At 46.7% G+C, this 16,068-nt stretch overlaps 1 protein-coding gene across 1 annotated transcript in view; it reads left to right on the forward strand.

The window, feature by feature from the left end:
- LOC146179127 (uncharacterized) overlaps positions 1–14,635 on the forward strand; it is a 166,319-nt gene extending 151,684 nt beyond the window's left edge. The window contains exons 5-10 of the mRNA XM_084580119.1: positions 2,194–2,400; positions 8,199–8,648; positions 10,487–10,786; positions 11,681–12,013; positions 13,294–13,638; positions 14,421–14,635. Of these exons, the coding sequence (XP_084436245.1) occupies positions 2,194–2,400; positions 8,199–8,648; positions 10,487–10,786; positions 11,681–12,013; positions 13,294–13,638; positions 14,421–14,635 (1,850 nt within the window). The remainder of the gene's footprint in view (positions 1–2,193; positions 2,401–8,198; positions 8,649–10,486; positions 10,787–11,680; positions 12,014–13,293; positions 13,639–14,420) is intronic.
- The last annotated feature ends 1,433 nt before the right edge of the window (positions 14,636–16,068 follow it).

Raw genomic sequence — 16,068 nt, forward strand, 5'->3', positions numbered from 1 at the left:
GAAGCAGAAACAAACAAACAAAAAATAAAAACCATTATAGAAAGGCAAATATACCCTAAACACACACACACGCACACAAAAAAAAAGATATATTTTAAAATACAGCACTGCTTAAATAATAAAGCTTCAGGAATAATCAACTTTGAAAAAAATTCAAAAAAAAAAGCAACATAATACACTCGGACAAGAATTATTGCACTTATATTGACAGGTGGCTTTGCAAATCGGTCAGAAACGATGTAGGAGGAGCGGTAGCGACCCGCGAAGAGAGACAGTTCCAGTCATGCACTATTCGTGGGAAAAAACTATATTTGAATACGTTTACACGGCAGTTGTACTCGCGCACCTTAAGTGGGTGATCAGTGCGGGAGGAAATGTGGCTGGGTTCATTAATGTATTGCTCTTTTGGAATTCCAGTTTTATTATTCAGCACATTATAAAAGAAAGAGAGTCTCAAATATTTGCGCCGGTTTTCAAGTAACGGCCATCCCAACTTCTCGCGCAAACCAGAAGAACTTTTTTGGAAATTGTAATCGGCAGACACAAACCTAGCAGCCCGTTTCTGAACGCGCTCCAGCTCCTCAATATTCAGTTTTGTATGCGGGTCCGAAGTGGACGTAAAGACGTCAAAGGATGCACACGTTGAGTCTGCATTTCCCGATGCTCGCATTCTTTGTTCTGCCTTTCAGAGCCTGTTTATTTCGGCATGAGCCATCCTTCGCGTCCACTTATTACATGCTCAGAGGGATAGGCATACGAAATAAATGAAATATAGCTTCTTCATTTACGATCGCAAAATACAACATATATTCGGTCTAGTTCGATAAAACAGGAGGACGACGATGAATTCCTCCTGTTTTCATTTTCTATCAGCCTGCTCTCAGAAGGAAATATAGTATCTCGTTTTAATTTCGCGGAGTAAATAAGCCCTCTGCATGTTTTTTTGTTATCATTGAGGCACAATTACGGTGACGAACGAGCGCTTGAAGGCGCAAAAGCAGGCGCGCACTGGACGCTGCCACAGAAGCGAGCGGTAAGGGTTTGGTATAGGTCTACGCGCCCCTCGCGGCGTAATAGAGCGCAACTCACCTAGAAAAGCTCCCACTTCATCCGCGGCGAGTGAGCAGGCCGTATGAAAGCACGCGCCGCGTTCCCTCGAGTCCGGTCTTGGTTCAATGTAGCCTGCAGGATCTTGAGGATAGTTTAAATACATGGGCTGTTGTCTTCCCTAGAGTGAATGCTGTGAAGATACGTTTTTTGTAGCGCCAAACGCATCTAAGTCGTTATATGGCGGTATTTTAGTGCTAGTGGATCGATCAAAAGCAGAAAACATCCGTGACAATAGGAAAGTTTGAGCGTGGCAGATACGCTATCCGGAGCACTACTGCAGGCGAATGCTTCCGACTGTGCGTTATTGCAATACAAAGGTCACAGGGCGTTTATCATTGCATCTGGTTGACATAAATACAAAGGAAGGCAAAGCCACCGAAAACAAGGAGAGAAGATTGGAAAGCTTGCAAATTTTATTTCCCATGGCGTTAGAGTTGATCCTAGCTTCGTCATCTTGTTTCTTCGCATTATCCAAATGTAAACATAAATTCGGTCTGCTTAGCTTACGCGCAGGATCTCTTACTTGCACATCAGGTTCAGCTGCTGTACGTTCGACACGCGTGTATACCAACAAAATAGTTGCATGGTGATCTTGCTGAAGGTTCTTGCCGGCGCCTGTGTGAGGAAAAAATCTTTGCGGTGGTGTGCTAGCGAAAGACAGCTCGCCTTAAGCCGTAAGCGAGATCTAGGCCCTCTCTCTTCTCTAGGCTCTCCTCGAAATCTGCCACTTGTTCACATGCGGTGGAAGCGGAGCTTGAAAGGAAAACGTTCGTGCACTAATAGAGTACTGGCGCAGGTTGTACCAGGGGTGTTAAATAGCATCTGCGCAGTCAGGATAGAAGACAGTGTTGTAATCGTTTTCTTTTCGAACACGTGATAACCCGTCACGTGAACAGTGCGTAACGCAGACCCAAGCGCATGGACAGAAAAATTCGGGACAGAGGCATATAACTGAGACGGCGTTCTGTGTCCGTGTGTCCCAGTCCTCGGTGACTTTGTCACTTTCTTTTGCCAGCCTCCGGCGTCCTTTTCAAACATTCTGTTTGTTGTTACGTTAGATGCAACAGAACGCCGTCCTTTCAGGTGATCATGACCTGAGGCTGATGTGGTACCACAACGGTGTGCAGCAGAGAACGGCGCATGAAACAATGGCGACATCCCAGGGCGGTTGGAAGAGTCTGCTCACCTTAGGGCCGCTGCGTCGCTCAGACCTCTATTCCAACCTTACCTGCGCTGCGGTTAGCAACGTTTCACTTCCAGGAGCTGTGACAGCGCTGGTGGATATGTTCCGTAAGTACTTTATGATATTCAGAGTCTAGTAAACACCACAGGCGTTCGTTAACACGTGCCCATGAACGACATGTGAAACACTTCACATGCTCACTGTTCCTGGCTGTCATTTCCAAACTACCCATAACAAGCCCTCGTGGGAACATTTCTATCCCGCACACCTGGGTCCCTGAAAGCATTTTCAGACAAGGCGCAAAATAATTGTTTCCTATTGAGTAAGTACCCAGGTTTCTCTTGATGTCATTTGCTTCTGTGGTGTCCTTTTTTCGATATTGCAGAAGCGATGCACCCTATCGCCCAGAGGGTTTGAAATTGCTTTCATGGCAGCACATCAGATTTAAACACTAAAAAGTACTGTTATTACTGCGCTTTTACGTTGCACTCGTAAGCTGCAGTTGATTCTGTTGCTGCGCAAAGGACGCATGAAATGAAGCTCTGGTTTACCTATTTGGTTTTTAGTCCCCGACCTTTGCTGTTGTTCAACGAGAAGCATCTTGGTGAGATCACGACCAGACTGGGACCTCAGAGAAAGAAAAATATAAATGAATATAAAGGAATACAAGCTTTGTTTAGGTGGAGCTCATTCCGAAAACAAGGGAGCAGTTTTGTTTTACTTTTTAAGCCGCAGTAACACCAGTAAGTATTGAACAAATGCTATCGATCCCATGGCAGATAGTATCATGAAGGAGATAAAAAGAAGACTCAATCAAACCACTCGTATGTTGCGGAAAAGGAACACAAAATTGCGCGAAGCAGTAATTAAAGGAAGAACGTCAGCTCACCCGTTGAAGTTCCAGCATTACGGGCGGAGATGTGCTGCGATTGGTGCTGCAGGTGGTTGTGGCGCAGATGGCCACGAGCCTCTTAATTGCATCCCGAATACTATCTGCATCCGCCTTTTTGACATACCCTGACTTGAAATACACTTAGGTGCTCATGATTATCTCAGCAGAATGGTGCTAAATAGGAGCGCTACGCGCTACAGCCAGTAAATAGAGAGTTTTAGCTTACCGTGATCCGCGATCCGCTACCGTGATCCGCGACCGCGCATTCCACTGCGCATGCCCAGATCCCCTTGACGCCGATAGATGACGCCACATACTTGATGTCGGTACACAGACCTACCGCGTCGGGACCAATCAGCTCGTGCGCTCCGCCCACGCACGGTAGCGGGTCACGGTGGCGGATCGCGGATCACGGTAAGCTAAATCTCTCTAATCGTGGCGGAAGGTGCATCAGTTGATAACCACGGGAAAGGGCGCAGTGTAAAGCGCGCTACTTTTGAAACGACGAAGGTAACCCTGACTGTACTGCCAGAAACAAACTTGCTTCATAGCACACCTAGTTGTGTCACTCACTGGCCATAATAGGTCTTTCGGCGCTTTCGTTAATAAGTACGCCCACGACTGGAAAAGAACAAACGGGCGTGCCTCTAGGCATGGACACCGTCTTACTTCTCTGGGCCGTGGGCGCTGCCGAAATTTAAATTTGTCAGGCCATGAATCGTACAGAAATCTCGAGCTGTTTTCCACTGACAGGTCGCAAATATGCATGCCCACTGTCTAAAATAGGAACTCCCACAAAAAAAATGAAAATGGGAGGAAATCGTTTTTGTACGCTGAAAGCAATTCCCACAAATCTGTACATTAAGCGTGAAATGAAATGGGAGCCAGGCAAAGAAAATATGAACACCCAGTGAGAAGATTGTAACTGAAAGGGTAATGAATGCTAGTGCAGTTTATTTTCGCTTGGGTGGAGCGAAAATCATTGTGTGAGAGTTTTGTTGAGCCGGGTTTAGTTTTACTTGGCCTAACTTAATGCTTTTATGTTCTTGTGTTCATGTTTCTCTTATCCTATTTTAGACTTGGATGGTACATGCCGAGTGTTTGGGTTTTCTTTCTTTTTTTTCTCTTAGCGACCGTCCCATTTCTTATTTCATGCGGGCCTATTCCTCTGACACACATTTGTACTCCTTGTGTTTATGTTTCTGCTCGTGCATCATGATTCAGGAAAGCAAAATTGTCTTGTGAAATTGTTTTCGAGCGCGCTTTTTTTTTTCTTCGGGAAATAAAGCTTGTGCTTGGCCAAACATTCGTTTACTCAGTACTGCGTTGCTATTGTATTGCTATTCTCTGGACAGCAATTAATATTTCAAGCACACAAAAATAAAATGCGAGAGAAGAAACCAACAAGCAAAAGCCACCAAAACAGGGACGATGGCATGGCATCATGAAAAAAAAAACAGAAAAAAAAAGACGGATGTAAAAATGCAGGGAACTAGAGATGTAAAATATTACAAATCCGCATAGACCAAGGGACATCGAGCAAAGGAAATATCTTTTATATTTTTGAAGGTATGGAAAAACAATAAAAAAACAACCAGAGCAATCAATGTGACCGCTTAAAGTATTGTCGCACACTGTCGCACTCCCCCTTCTTGGCCTTTTGAAACAATTGATTTACTTCCTTTACATCTGTCACGTGTGTATTCCATTTCTCATGCTTATTTTTCTCCACGCAGCGCGGCATTCTTTCACCGGTGCGTGCGTGGTGTCTTCTATAATATATAAAAAAAGTTACAGGAGTTGACAAAACACACCTTCCAAGAAAATGTGCAGCGATCGATTTTTTGCTCGCGGGGTTAGAAAGGAGTTTGTTGCATCGAGCACTATTCGTGCTCGAAATGAATACCTTTTCATTGCAACTGTCTTCTGAGCAGCCAAGCGGAAGTTTTCTTGACTCGTTTATGTTTTTTTACAGCCTTTTTATTTTTTTCATGTAAGTGTACGGTAACTCCGTGGACCTCCTTTCGGTGCTCAAAAAGAAGGTTCGCGAATTCCTGCTGTCCTTTCTGCCTGTGTTGTTGCGTTAAAAAAAGTAAAAACATCCGAATTGTTTTCAGACTCTACTGAAGAGTTTCCGCGAGAAATTGTGCTTCTCTCCGTGGCCGCCGTTATTTAAAAGAGCAGTTTTTTCACTATCTTTTTTTTTTCGAAAACTTTGCGTCATAATAGACTTCGTTCTTAATAGCCTTCTTTTCCTTTATTGATAGCAGCAGATTATAAATTCTGCATTTAGACCATCTTCGGTGCTTCCATTTCATGAACGATTATCTCTCCTAATGCTCTCATAATGCTCTGAATATAATTTTCATATGGCTTCATTTATAAGGTTTGACGACCCATGGCGACTCAGGCAATGAGGGAAGCTATATACGGTACTCCGGAATTTTCTACCACTATCTGACGTTCTTTAACGTGGACTGACATGAAGCAGAACACCGGGGTCTTGCTTTTCCCCTCCATCGTGAATAAAATTAACTTCTATGTTTTACGGAACCATGGTTCTTTGTCTACTCAACTAACATTGATTTACAAAACTCGATAAATTTCACTTCAATGCGAGTGTCTTCTTTTTTGGAATTAGAGTTACACCTTTACCAGCACCATTGATCGAGAGAGCCATCGGTGGCATTGCCACTTTCATGGCGCCCAGCTGTTCATCGGCGGCTGTACGAAAAGTGTGGACATACGTACGAGGCGAGTAGTGGCGGGAGTATAAGGTCATCGTCAAGAGCTAGCTCCATAGACGCCCTTTACACGAGTGCTTGTGCGTTCCTTTTCGCACTGACGCGTCAATACACACATGGAGAGCGGACTGTACACATCGGATTGATTCGTGGGCGGGCGTCATCTCCAAGATGTCTGTTGGCATGGTGCTCCTCCTGCCCGCGGTGGCGCGTATCCTACAACCGCAACGTCGGGTCGACACGCGCGATGTCTTGAAGAAACGTGTGCATTTTTAAAGTAAGTCTTTATGCTGTCTTCATCGCGATAGCAACTGCCGAAGTCTGGATCGAAGCTTCTCTCATACTTGACTTCAGTGTTAGGCGCTGACTAACGAGCTTTGATGCAATATTTGAGTGCTTGCATAAGCACGGGAGTAGCGGCCGTGCGTAATCTGTACATAGCTACCGTGTGAAGAGGCACCTGTGGTCTTTGCGGCCGGGTTCGTGCTTTCGCATGATCGCTCTCCGGAGTCTGAAATAAAGAGATTTAGCTTACCGCGATCCGTGATCCGCCATCTTGATCCGCCACCGCGAGTTCCACTGCGCATGCTCAGATTCCCTTGACGCCTATAGATGGCGCCACATACTGGATGTCGGCGCATAGACCTGCCGCGTCGAGACCAATCAGCTTGTGCGCCCCGCCCACGCGCAGTAGAATGTCACGGTGGCGGATCGCGGATAACGGTAAGCTAAATCTCTCTATTGCCTCTACCAATGTTAGGATCTGTCTGCCCATATTGGCTTAAAGTCTGTGGACGATTGCTCTGCCCGAGGGGCACACGAAGTGACTCAAGGCGGGTCGTGTAAACATAGGGATTTATTCCTCGCATGTCCGGAGATCAGGGGTGTCGTGGTCGGGATCCAGCTGCAAAAGCACCCGCACTGAAGACGATGCCGGCCAGGAAGAGAGAGAGGCAACGGCGTGCGGGACCGGTTAACCCGGCCAGGGCGGTGACAAGAAAAGGGTAAAGGGGCGGCGCATCGGTAGCCGCGGGAAAAGCACTCCCTTCAAATGTGGCTGGCGCGGTCCCCACTAGTCTCGCCGTGGAATCTCAACAGCTAGAAAGCTGGACTGCTCATCCGGGGGACCCGGTTGAAATCAAGGCTTCAGTGGACGCGAAGCGCGAAGCCCTATACTGCGCGATGTCAGGGCAAGTTAGGGATCTGCAATGGAAGTGGACAAAATTAACCGAAGCTCCCCCTCTAGAGCGTCCCTTACAGCTTGGGTCACTTTGCCGTGTCAAATCTCATAAATCAAAAAATGTTAGATGAACAGCTGGGACGTAACCAAACGGAATGTTGAATAATAGGCGCAGCGTATACAGCTCGTTCGGCTCAAAAGGCGTCGACGTCATTGTAACCAAAATTTAAAAAAAAAGAAACGGGGGTGGCGAAAATCGGCACCTGATTTCATATCGAATTATGACGCAAACGCCCTTTGTCGAGCGTTCGGGGTGGCGTCATACCGCTTCACTTCCCATCTGGATACTAGTTTCCGTTGGGAGTCGAGCATACGACATATCCATTTCTGACGAGTGTAGCTGTCTACAAAAAAAGCGAGATACTGCGCCTTCCTTGACTCATAAACAAACCTAAATAAAACCTGTCACGATGGCTCAGTGAATAATAAGACTTGCACGATAATTTCGTATGGGTTTCTAGTAACGGCTCTCTGCCTAAAAGAACGTAGGTATGCACCTCAACCTGGACCAGCCAGGATATGACATAATTATTTGCCTGAGAGGTGGCATCCAACTGATGCAATACTATACTATCTTCCCGCAGGCTTCTTTATAATGCTTATATAAGCCGCCACAAATCATCATCATCATCATCATCATCAGCCTGACTATACCCACTGCAGTGTGAAGGCCTCTCCCATATTTCTCCACTTAACCCGGTTCTGTGCTAGCTGCATCCACTTGACCCCTGCGAACTTCTTGACCTCATCCGCCCACCTAACTTTCTCCCGCTTCCTGCTACGCTTTCCTTCCCTTGGAATCCAGCTTGTTACCCTAAGCGACCATCGGTTATCCTCTCTTCGCACTACATGTCCTGCCCATGCCCATTTCTACTTCTTGATTTCCACTAGAATGTCAATGACTTGAGTTATTTCTCTAACCCACTCTGCACGCTCCCTATCTCTTAATGTTACCCCTACCATTGTTCGTTCCATATCCCTCTGGGTTGTCCTCAACTTAAGTAGAATATCCCTCGTTTACATCCGCAGTGGCCCCCACAGCCGTGACAATATGGAGCTGGCCTGCGCAGAAAATGGATTCCACAACCTTGGTCCCATTAACCGACGACTCTCAACAGCGATGGACCTCAACGAGGGCTACGCCCATTGTATCGGATTTTGTATCATCGGGTGGAAAGGAAATGAATGGGGCGAAAGTTTTGGCTTCCTTCGAGACGTCACCGTCCTCCATGTCGTCACGAAGCTTTGAGTGCGAAACCAGTGGGAGCCGACCGGCGGCAAACATCACCTGGTTTCTCGATGGGCGAGCCGTGAACTCTGCTCACAGCCACAGCGAGACGAAGAGTGACGTCAGCACCAGCATGTTGTTCTTGCCCCGATCCCTGCAGTCAGGCAAGCTGTTGGAATGCCGCGCGACCAACGGCAACCTGCCCGAGAACCTGGGAGTGATGAGCCGCTACCTCAAGATGGACACCTCACGTGAGTGATTGCTTAAATAAGAAGCTGGAAGTGCGCGCGTTGTGACTCGGACACAGTCGCTATCATTACGCCTAACTCTCACTTCTTAATAAACTGGCTTAGTTCAGGTATTCGACTTGCCTTTGTTTGTGGATAGATCTGTGCCCCGAAGCGAAGGCATCAGCTGCGCTATCCCAGCGTCTGTACCAGAACCGCTCACGACTAGTGTGGGCAGGGACTATTGCCCAAGGAACGGACTTGAGGGAGTAACGACCAACGTTGTTAAAAGATTAAAAGAGACAGTTGGAAAACAGCGTGTTACGAAGCGGACCATAAGATTCGCCGGTCTGTCGCCTGCGAATCCCAAAACAACCACACTCTCCCCCCCCCCCCCCCCTACCCCGCTGCGGTGGATGGCCAAGGCGGAAATAATTTTTAATGCCACTATAACCCTCTACTTTCAGCAACGCAACGAAAAATAAAAAGATGCATTTGAGTTTTTGAAACAGATTTTTATACGCATATGGAAGCCACCGCTCCTACTGCCGCGTCTCGAGCAAGGAGTTTGCAGTCTTTTCAAACTCGGCTCCAGCATGTCGTTTGTTGCCGGCCTGTTTGAGATATGTCTGCAAACGCGGTGGCTTTTCATGCGTGCAAATGTGTATATAAGAAACGAAAACGCAGTTTTAATTTCTGTTGCTTTGCTGAAATAAATGGTTAGTAGCATTTAAAATTTCCGCTTTATCCTTTCATAGCAGAGGCGGTGCAGAGGACGGGAAGAATGGCACTGCGGTCGTTTTGGAATTCGCGGGCGCCAGGCCGGCGATTTTTGGGGGCCACTCCGCAGCACGGCGCATCCAGCGTAGTTTTCCAACTCTCTAATAAAGAACGTTGGTAACGACGCAGGGGAAGGTAGCGCCTCCATAGTACAAAGAAGATTCTTAAGTAACGCATTGCACGCAATCGATTACCTGAGATAAATTTGGATCATCTTTCATTTTGTAACTAATTATTACTTTTTAAATGGCAGACTTCTAGCCGAACAAATAAATATTATTGTAACAAATTGTCGTAGTTTTTTTTTTTTTTTTGTTCTGAAATACGTTTTGAACCAACAGTGTAACTTTCATAGCCTTAGCATGACTTAAAACACTAGTGCTAGATAGGGGGCCTCATTTCTGGCACAAAGAAAAATGTCCGACTGCTGAGAAGCAACGCGCATAATTATGTTTGGTACTAATCACGACAACCTGGTCACAACAGGCTCCTTTCGTAGCACTCATTTCGGGAAATGCCGTGCGTGTGCACTGCCTGGATCGACGGTCTTTCTGATAGCTCCGCAGCAATTTTTCCTCTATACTCAACTCGGAAGCTTCCACAGAGAGCACGCAAATGCTGCCATAACTCAGAAGAGAGAGCAAAGCAACGATTTATTTGAAACCGTATTAGCTTGTTTCGTAGAACCAGAAGGAAATACACATGGATCACGCCGGCCTCTATAGAGGGGCCAATAACTGCGCTGCTAAGATGACGACAAAATAATATAAAAAACGCAGGCATAAAAATGTATGTTTCTGTCCTTGACTTTCTTTCGTTTACGTTTTTTGTTTCTTCAGTGTGTGAAAATAACATCAAACTTCGGGACTCGGTATCTTTACATATATATGACCAATTGATTAGGAGCCCAGAAAGCTCCCTCGTCAAAGCGTGTTGCGTCAACAGCCGAATAAAGTTGCCCCACAATATCAAGTTCCAAAAAGGAAAAAGTTTGAGACAAGCTCCGAGGTCGGCTAAGCTTCGGCTTAAGAGTGGAACTCGGTGACGCCTTCTTTCTCATCTTTTTACGCACCTCCGCGCAGACAAGACGGAGGTCAGCGTGCGGCTTGGTCCGGGCCTGAACGCGAGCTACATCACCGAGGGGGCTGATGTGTACATGGAATGCTCGATCCTAGCCGCCTCCAGGATCACTGATGTCTCCTGGCGCCGCGAGGGACGCGCACTCCAGAGACTCTCTGGCCACTCGAGTGAGGCGGTAGTCACCTCGCACTACCTGGTGATCCGTGGGGTGAATGTCAACCACTCCGGCCGCTACACGTGCCTGGCCACCACCGCAGACGGAGAAACAAAAGAAAGCGCACCGCTGGAGCTCCGGGTGAGACGTGAGTAGTCATTGACTTCGAATTACAGTGCACACGAAGCATCCATCTAAAACATGGGATCACGAAGTACATGATCCTTTGAGCAAATTTCCTTTCCTTAACGCGTAAATGCGTTTAGAGCTTTGTTGCGTGTCTGTCAGCATATAAAGCATTTTCTGCGGTCATTTACTTTACATTTTACTGAATAAGTTACTACTACAATATTGTTACTTATTATAACCTTTGTGAAACGTTATACGTACGAATTCAATTGTTAGTACATTTTCTGCATGGGTTATTTGATTATCCGGCACGAAAACATAGCTTATACAAACAACAAAGTGACGCGTACATTTCCAGTTCTTGTAACATCATGCACAACAAGTACAATTTTAGAGCCAACCAGGCACATCGCACAAAGAAACCATGCAGATCACTAAATATTTTCGTCCTATTCATAATTGGGGCAGTGGTAGAATGGTTGGGGCAGCTGCCCTACAATCGCAAGGTTTCCAGTTCTATGCCTGTAGTGCTGCCTGGTTCCCACCTGGGTACGAAGTGGGCGCAGCTTTTTCAGAGACGCAGCTTCTTCCGATGACAATCCTGGAAAAATTGGCGCTTAACTGCATCTTTTACCCATGTAAATCATGCTAAAATACATCGAAATTGCCCTAGACACATTGTCACACTATCACTGTGACATGTTATCACGTTATGACAACATCATTGGGATACAGCGCTGTGTTTGTAGTTATATGTTTTATCTCGTGTCCCATTTATCGCGCTGTAGATATGGAAAATCGTCACCAACTCGCCCAACAACTTACCTTGTTGGACCGTAATACCCTATTCATTAGCCTGTGCAAAACATTTGAGTAGTATGACAGGTAGTAGACCATCTGCCTTCCCTCGCAGACTCCCCTCGATGCAATGCACCACGAGACAAGGTCCTCGCGGCGACCCCCGGTGAAGCGATGAACGTGACCTGTGACGTGACGGCAGATCCCAGCGAGGGCCTGAGTTACTACTGGGTAGCCGAAGACAACGCTGGAAACAGACGCCGCGTGCATCTGAGAGCTACGGAGGCCGAAAACGAAGAGAGTAATGAAGGATGGCCATCCAAGCAGGACTCGAACCGTATGGAGCTTCTGGTGGTGACGTACCTGTTCCACGCGACGCTGCTCTGCTGGGCCAGGAACTCAGTGGGTCCCCAGCGAGAACCCTGCCGCTACCGGTTTCAGCTGAGACGTGAGGGCTTCCATATTAAAGCATGCTGAAAAGACAATTACCCTGAAATAGCCGTACTTCACTGTATATTCTGTATATACAATCTCGACATACGTGACCCACCGGGGTGGCGCAGTGGTTACGGCGCTCGACTACTGTCCCCAAAGATGCGGGATTGAATCCCGGTCTCGGCGGCCACTTTTCGATGGAGCTGAAAAGCCAAGCGTCCGTGTTCTGTGCGATGTCAGTGCACGTTAAATAACCCCAGGTGGTCGAAATTTCCGGAGTCCTTCACTACGGCGTCTCATAGCCTGAGTCGCTTTGGGATGTTAAACCCCACAAACCAAACCTAACCTATCTCGTAATACGAAGTACCGCAAAGAAGGCCACTCAACCACAGCGCTTTTTAAGTGATACGGCGAAGAAGCCATGTAGCAGAAAAGCCGGCGCCGATGCTCTGATTGTAACGCAAAACCTCCCACGTGATTTCCTATCAAAATTGTAACGCCACCACTTACAGTGGTGTTTAGACCGTCAATTTGCTAGTTAAGTTGGAGACAAGTTTCCCAAGGGGATGTGAACTGGTTGAAAGACAAAGTGTCCCCCGAGAAATGAGATGGTACGATTCCCTCATTTTCTCCGAAAACTTAAAGCAACAAAACAAATAAACAAACAAAAAAGAATTCGCGGAATTAAAATCGAACCGGTACTGCGGCTACTGTTAAGGCGAGGCTCGAGCGTGCCACTCAGTGTTTGTGAACTCGCGCTCTCTCTCTAACCTCCCGCCTCAGTATCGATTGCAAACAGCTTTTGAAGTTAAAGCAGTATATCGGGTCTCTAGTCATGCTTAGAGTATTTATCCAAAACAGACCGTATTATAACAACTCGTCGCCGTATACGTGCATCCAATGTCTGCTTCGTTAACGAAGGGAATTGTGCTGTGAAGGAGGAGGAGAAATCAACATTTATTAGGCCCGAAATAAATAGGTGGTGCATGCAGGCACCAAACGGAGTGGTTCCCTAGTTGCGAGACCCATATGTTCTCAGCAGCTCCTGGCCCTTGTCCTTAAATGCGAGCTGAATCGATAGGGCGGGGCTGGATAACAAAGTATCCCATCGCTCAAGGGGTTGGGGATTGGGGGTATTGGTGGGAAGGGGAGCAGGGGGGTCTTGAGTTTTGAGTTTTGAGGAGGTACAGTTAAGTATACTGTACTTAGCGCACGTTATCAGTTTTACTTAGGGAGATATATATTTCCAGCTAACACTTCTGAACCGCTTTTTTGCCATCATCAACACTACAGGTGACCATTCGTCCAGTATAAACTGCACAGCGGGTAACTACACGGACACCTCTTTCTCCCTGACGTGCACGTCCCGCAATCAAGCAGCGGCCGAAGGAGGTGGCCAGCCCGAAGGAACGCTGCCTCGGCTCCACGTCCAGCTGTACGACGCAACGGCTAGAAATCGCTCCATACGAGACTTCTGGGCGTGGGAGAGCAGCGACGTCTTCGGAAAGCCGGTGTTTTTGACGGGTCTCAAACCTGGCAGCGAGTACCTGCTGGTGGCTCGGCTGGAACTGGAGATGGCCACCTTCGCAACTTACGTCAGGACGTTGGCGCAAGCTCAGACGCTACGGGAACGCAAAGGTATTATTTCAGCGCGGACATTGTAATCTCTGTATTCGGTGCTCGATCATGATTGTTTTGGCGGCTGTATTCAGGGTTAAGACTATTTCTCAGCACACACGCGGCAGTTCTGGACATTACACTATTTCCCATTCCTGATGCCTGACTGGCAGGCTCATTTTTATTTACAAGAAGGTATTTCAAGAAGCTAATGTTTCTCTAACAAGGTTAAGGCTACGTCTTATAAATACGAGTTAAAATACAAAAAAAAAACTATTCTTTAGCTCTCGTGTAGCGTATGACTTTTCTGTAATCCTGTAGTATTTTTATAGTCCAGTAGTTCTGTAGTAGCTTTCTGTATTCCGCAGTACCTGCCTGTTGTAACTATGCATAAGTTATGTTACTGTAGAAAATGCTGTTGTCACAACAGGTTTCGGTTAAAACAACGCAGAAATTAGAAATTTCGTTGTGACAACAGAAAATTATCTGCCAATTTTGTCGTCTGTTGTCAACTTAAGCACAGGTGCTTTACATGTCTGGATCACAGCAGTAAAATAGAATAAGATACTTCTGGCACGAATGAAAACAGTGAATTACTTCCAAAATGGCCAATAACATCTAATAATATATTTTATTTCTTCAAGAGAGCTCTACTCATCGTGGTTTACGTTTGCAGAATGTGATCAGTCTGCTGCAATAATTATCTGCACTAATTTAATGTTTTGGTGTTTCCTTTATTCCAAACTTCATAGTACGATCAAATCAATCTGGTTCCTCACTACTGTATTTCATACTTATTGCAGAAAAAGGATCCCTTGGCAGCACCCACTTACCACTGGTCAGCACTGAAGTAATACTCATCTGCGCCGCGTCAGTCGCGATGTTGGGCCTAACGATCGTCGGATGGGCACTGTGGTACAAGTGCCGTAGGAGAAAATCACAACATCGCAGTGTCGCGGCTGCGCGGAAGCATGAGGAGCACAAGACGTACGTCGCCTCGGACTCTGCGTGGAGCTGATACCTTCGGAAGAATTGTACGCGTACTGATTCCGCTATTTCGGGCCTCTTTCTGTACATACTGCTACCACCATCACTCTCCCTACTCCCCACAGCGTGGGAACCCTCAGCCACAAACGCGAACCTAGAACTACATTTTGTTCACTTTTATATTAGAATGCAGTGAGAGTCAGTCATTCTTATTTATGTGCTTGAAACCTTGGAAAATCATCGCACATAAAAAGACCCTTTGCCACGGCACCGACGACGGAAACGCCCATAAAGATAACGAAATCAGACTTGCTCTGAGGTTGCTATACCCGAGCGGGCGAAACCTTCAGCAAGAGACCGACCTTATTTCTCCATGCAAACTACGGAGCCCTTTGTTTAGTGCAGTGTTTTCAGCGTGCGTTTTCTCAGTTAGTGACTGTCTATAAGTTATTACCACCAGAAATACTGATGTCGAGGTCACGAGAGCTGTAGATATATTTCTTGTGTTTGGATACCCTCTGGAGCTGAGTACGGGCCACTGCCAGACCGAGATCCCTGTGACACGAAATTCTGCCAGAGGCAGTGACGACGGCGCTTCACCAGACGAAACAATGGTAAGAGTTAGTGGTTTTATGCCCCCCCCCCCCCCCCCCCCAACTTGTACTGAATCAAAATGAAAAATTAAACGATGGTTTTCTGACTGCACGTACCTTGTCGTAGACTCCAACTTGTGGTCGTTGCTGCATGTTGTATATCACCGTGCCATGAATCTCATGCGGAATCCTATTCCTTCAATTACGGAGACAACCGTTATTGGCCAGAAAATCAGAGCATCTGGCACTTATGAGTACCATTAAGAGATAGGAAGCATGCAGATTGGATCAGAGAAATAACTCAAGTTACTGACATTCTAGTGGAAATCAAGAAGAAGAAATAAGCATGGACAGGACATGTAGTGCGAAGAGAGGATAACCGATGCTCGCTTAGGGTAACAAACTGGATTCCAAGGGAAGGAAAGCGTAGCACGGGGCGGGAGAAAGTTAGGTGGGCGGATGAGATTAAGAAGTTCGCAGGGGTCAAGTGGATGCAGCTAGCACAGAACCGGGTTAAGTGGAGAAATATGGGAGAGGCCTTCGCCCTGCAGTGGGCATAGTCAAGCTGATGATGATGATGATTATGATTATTATGGTGATGATGATGACTCATGAGTCAAGATACGTGAGACAAGCTACGGGCGGCCAATCAATTGTGTGGGATCTGGATATTCAAAAGCGCTTTGGTGATTTTTGTGTTATAAACGTCGAGGAAATGGTGAAACACACTAGCCATCCAGACGCAACCCGAGTCTTACCGCCGCAATGCGGCCTCAGGATTATGCTAGTTCTCGCCACCGCATTACTGGTGCAGCTCGACGAGGGCTCACCTGAATCGGATGATGATGAGTGCCCGATGGTATTGGGGAGC

This window comes from Amblyomma maculatum, chromosome 9 (assembly GCF_055883805.1).
Source record: "Amblyomma maculatum isolate TAMU_Amacu chromosome 9, ASM5588380v1, whole genome shotgun sequence".
Classification (NCBI taxonomy): Eukaryota; Metazoa; Arthropoda; class Arachnida; order Ixodida; family Ixodidae; genus Amblyomma; species Amblyomma maculatum.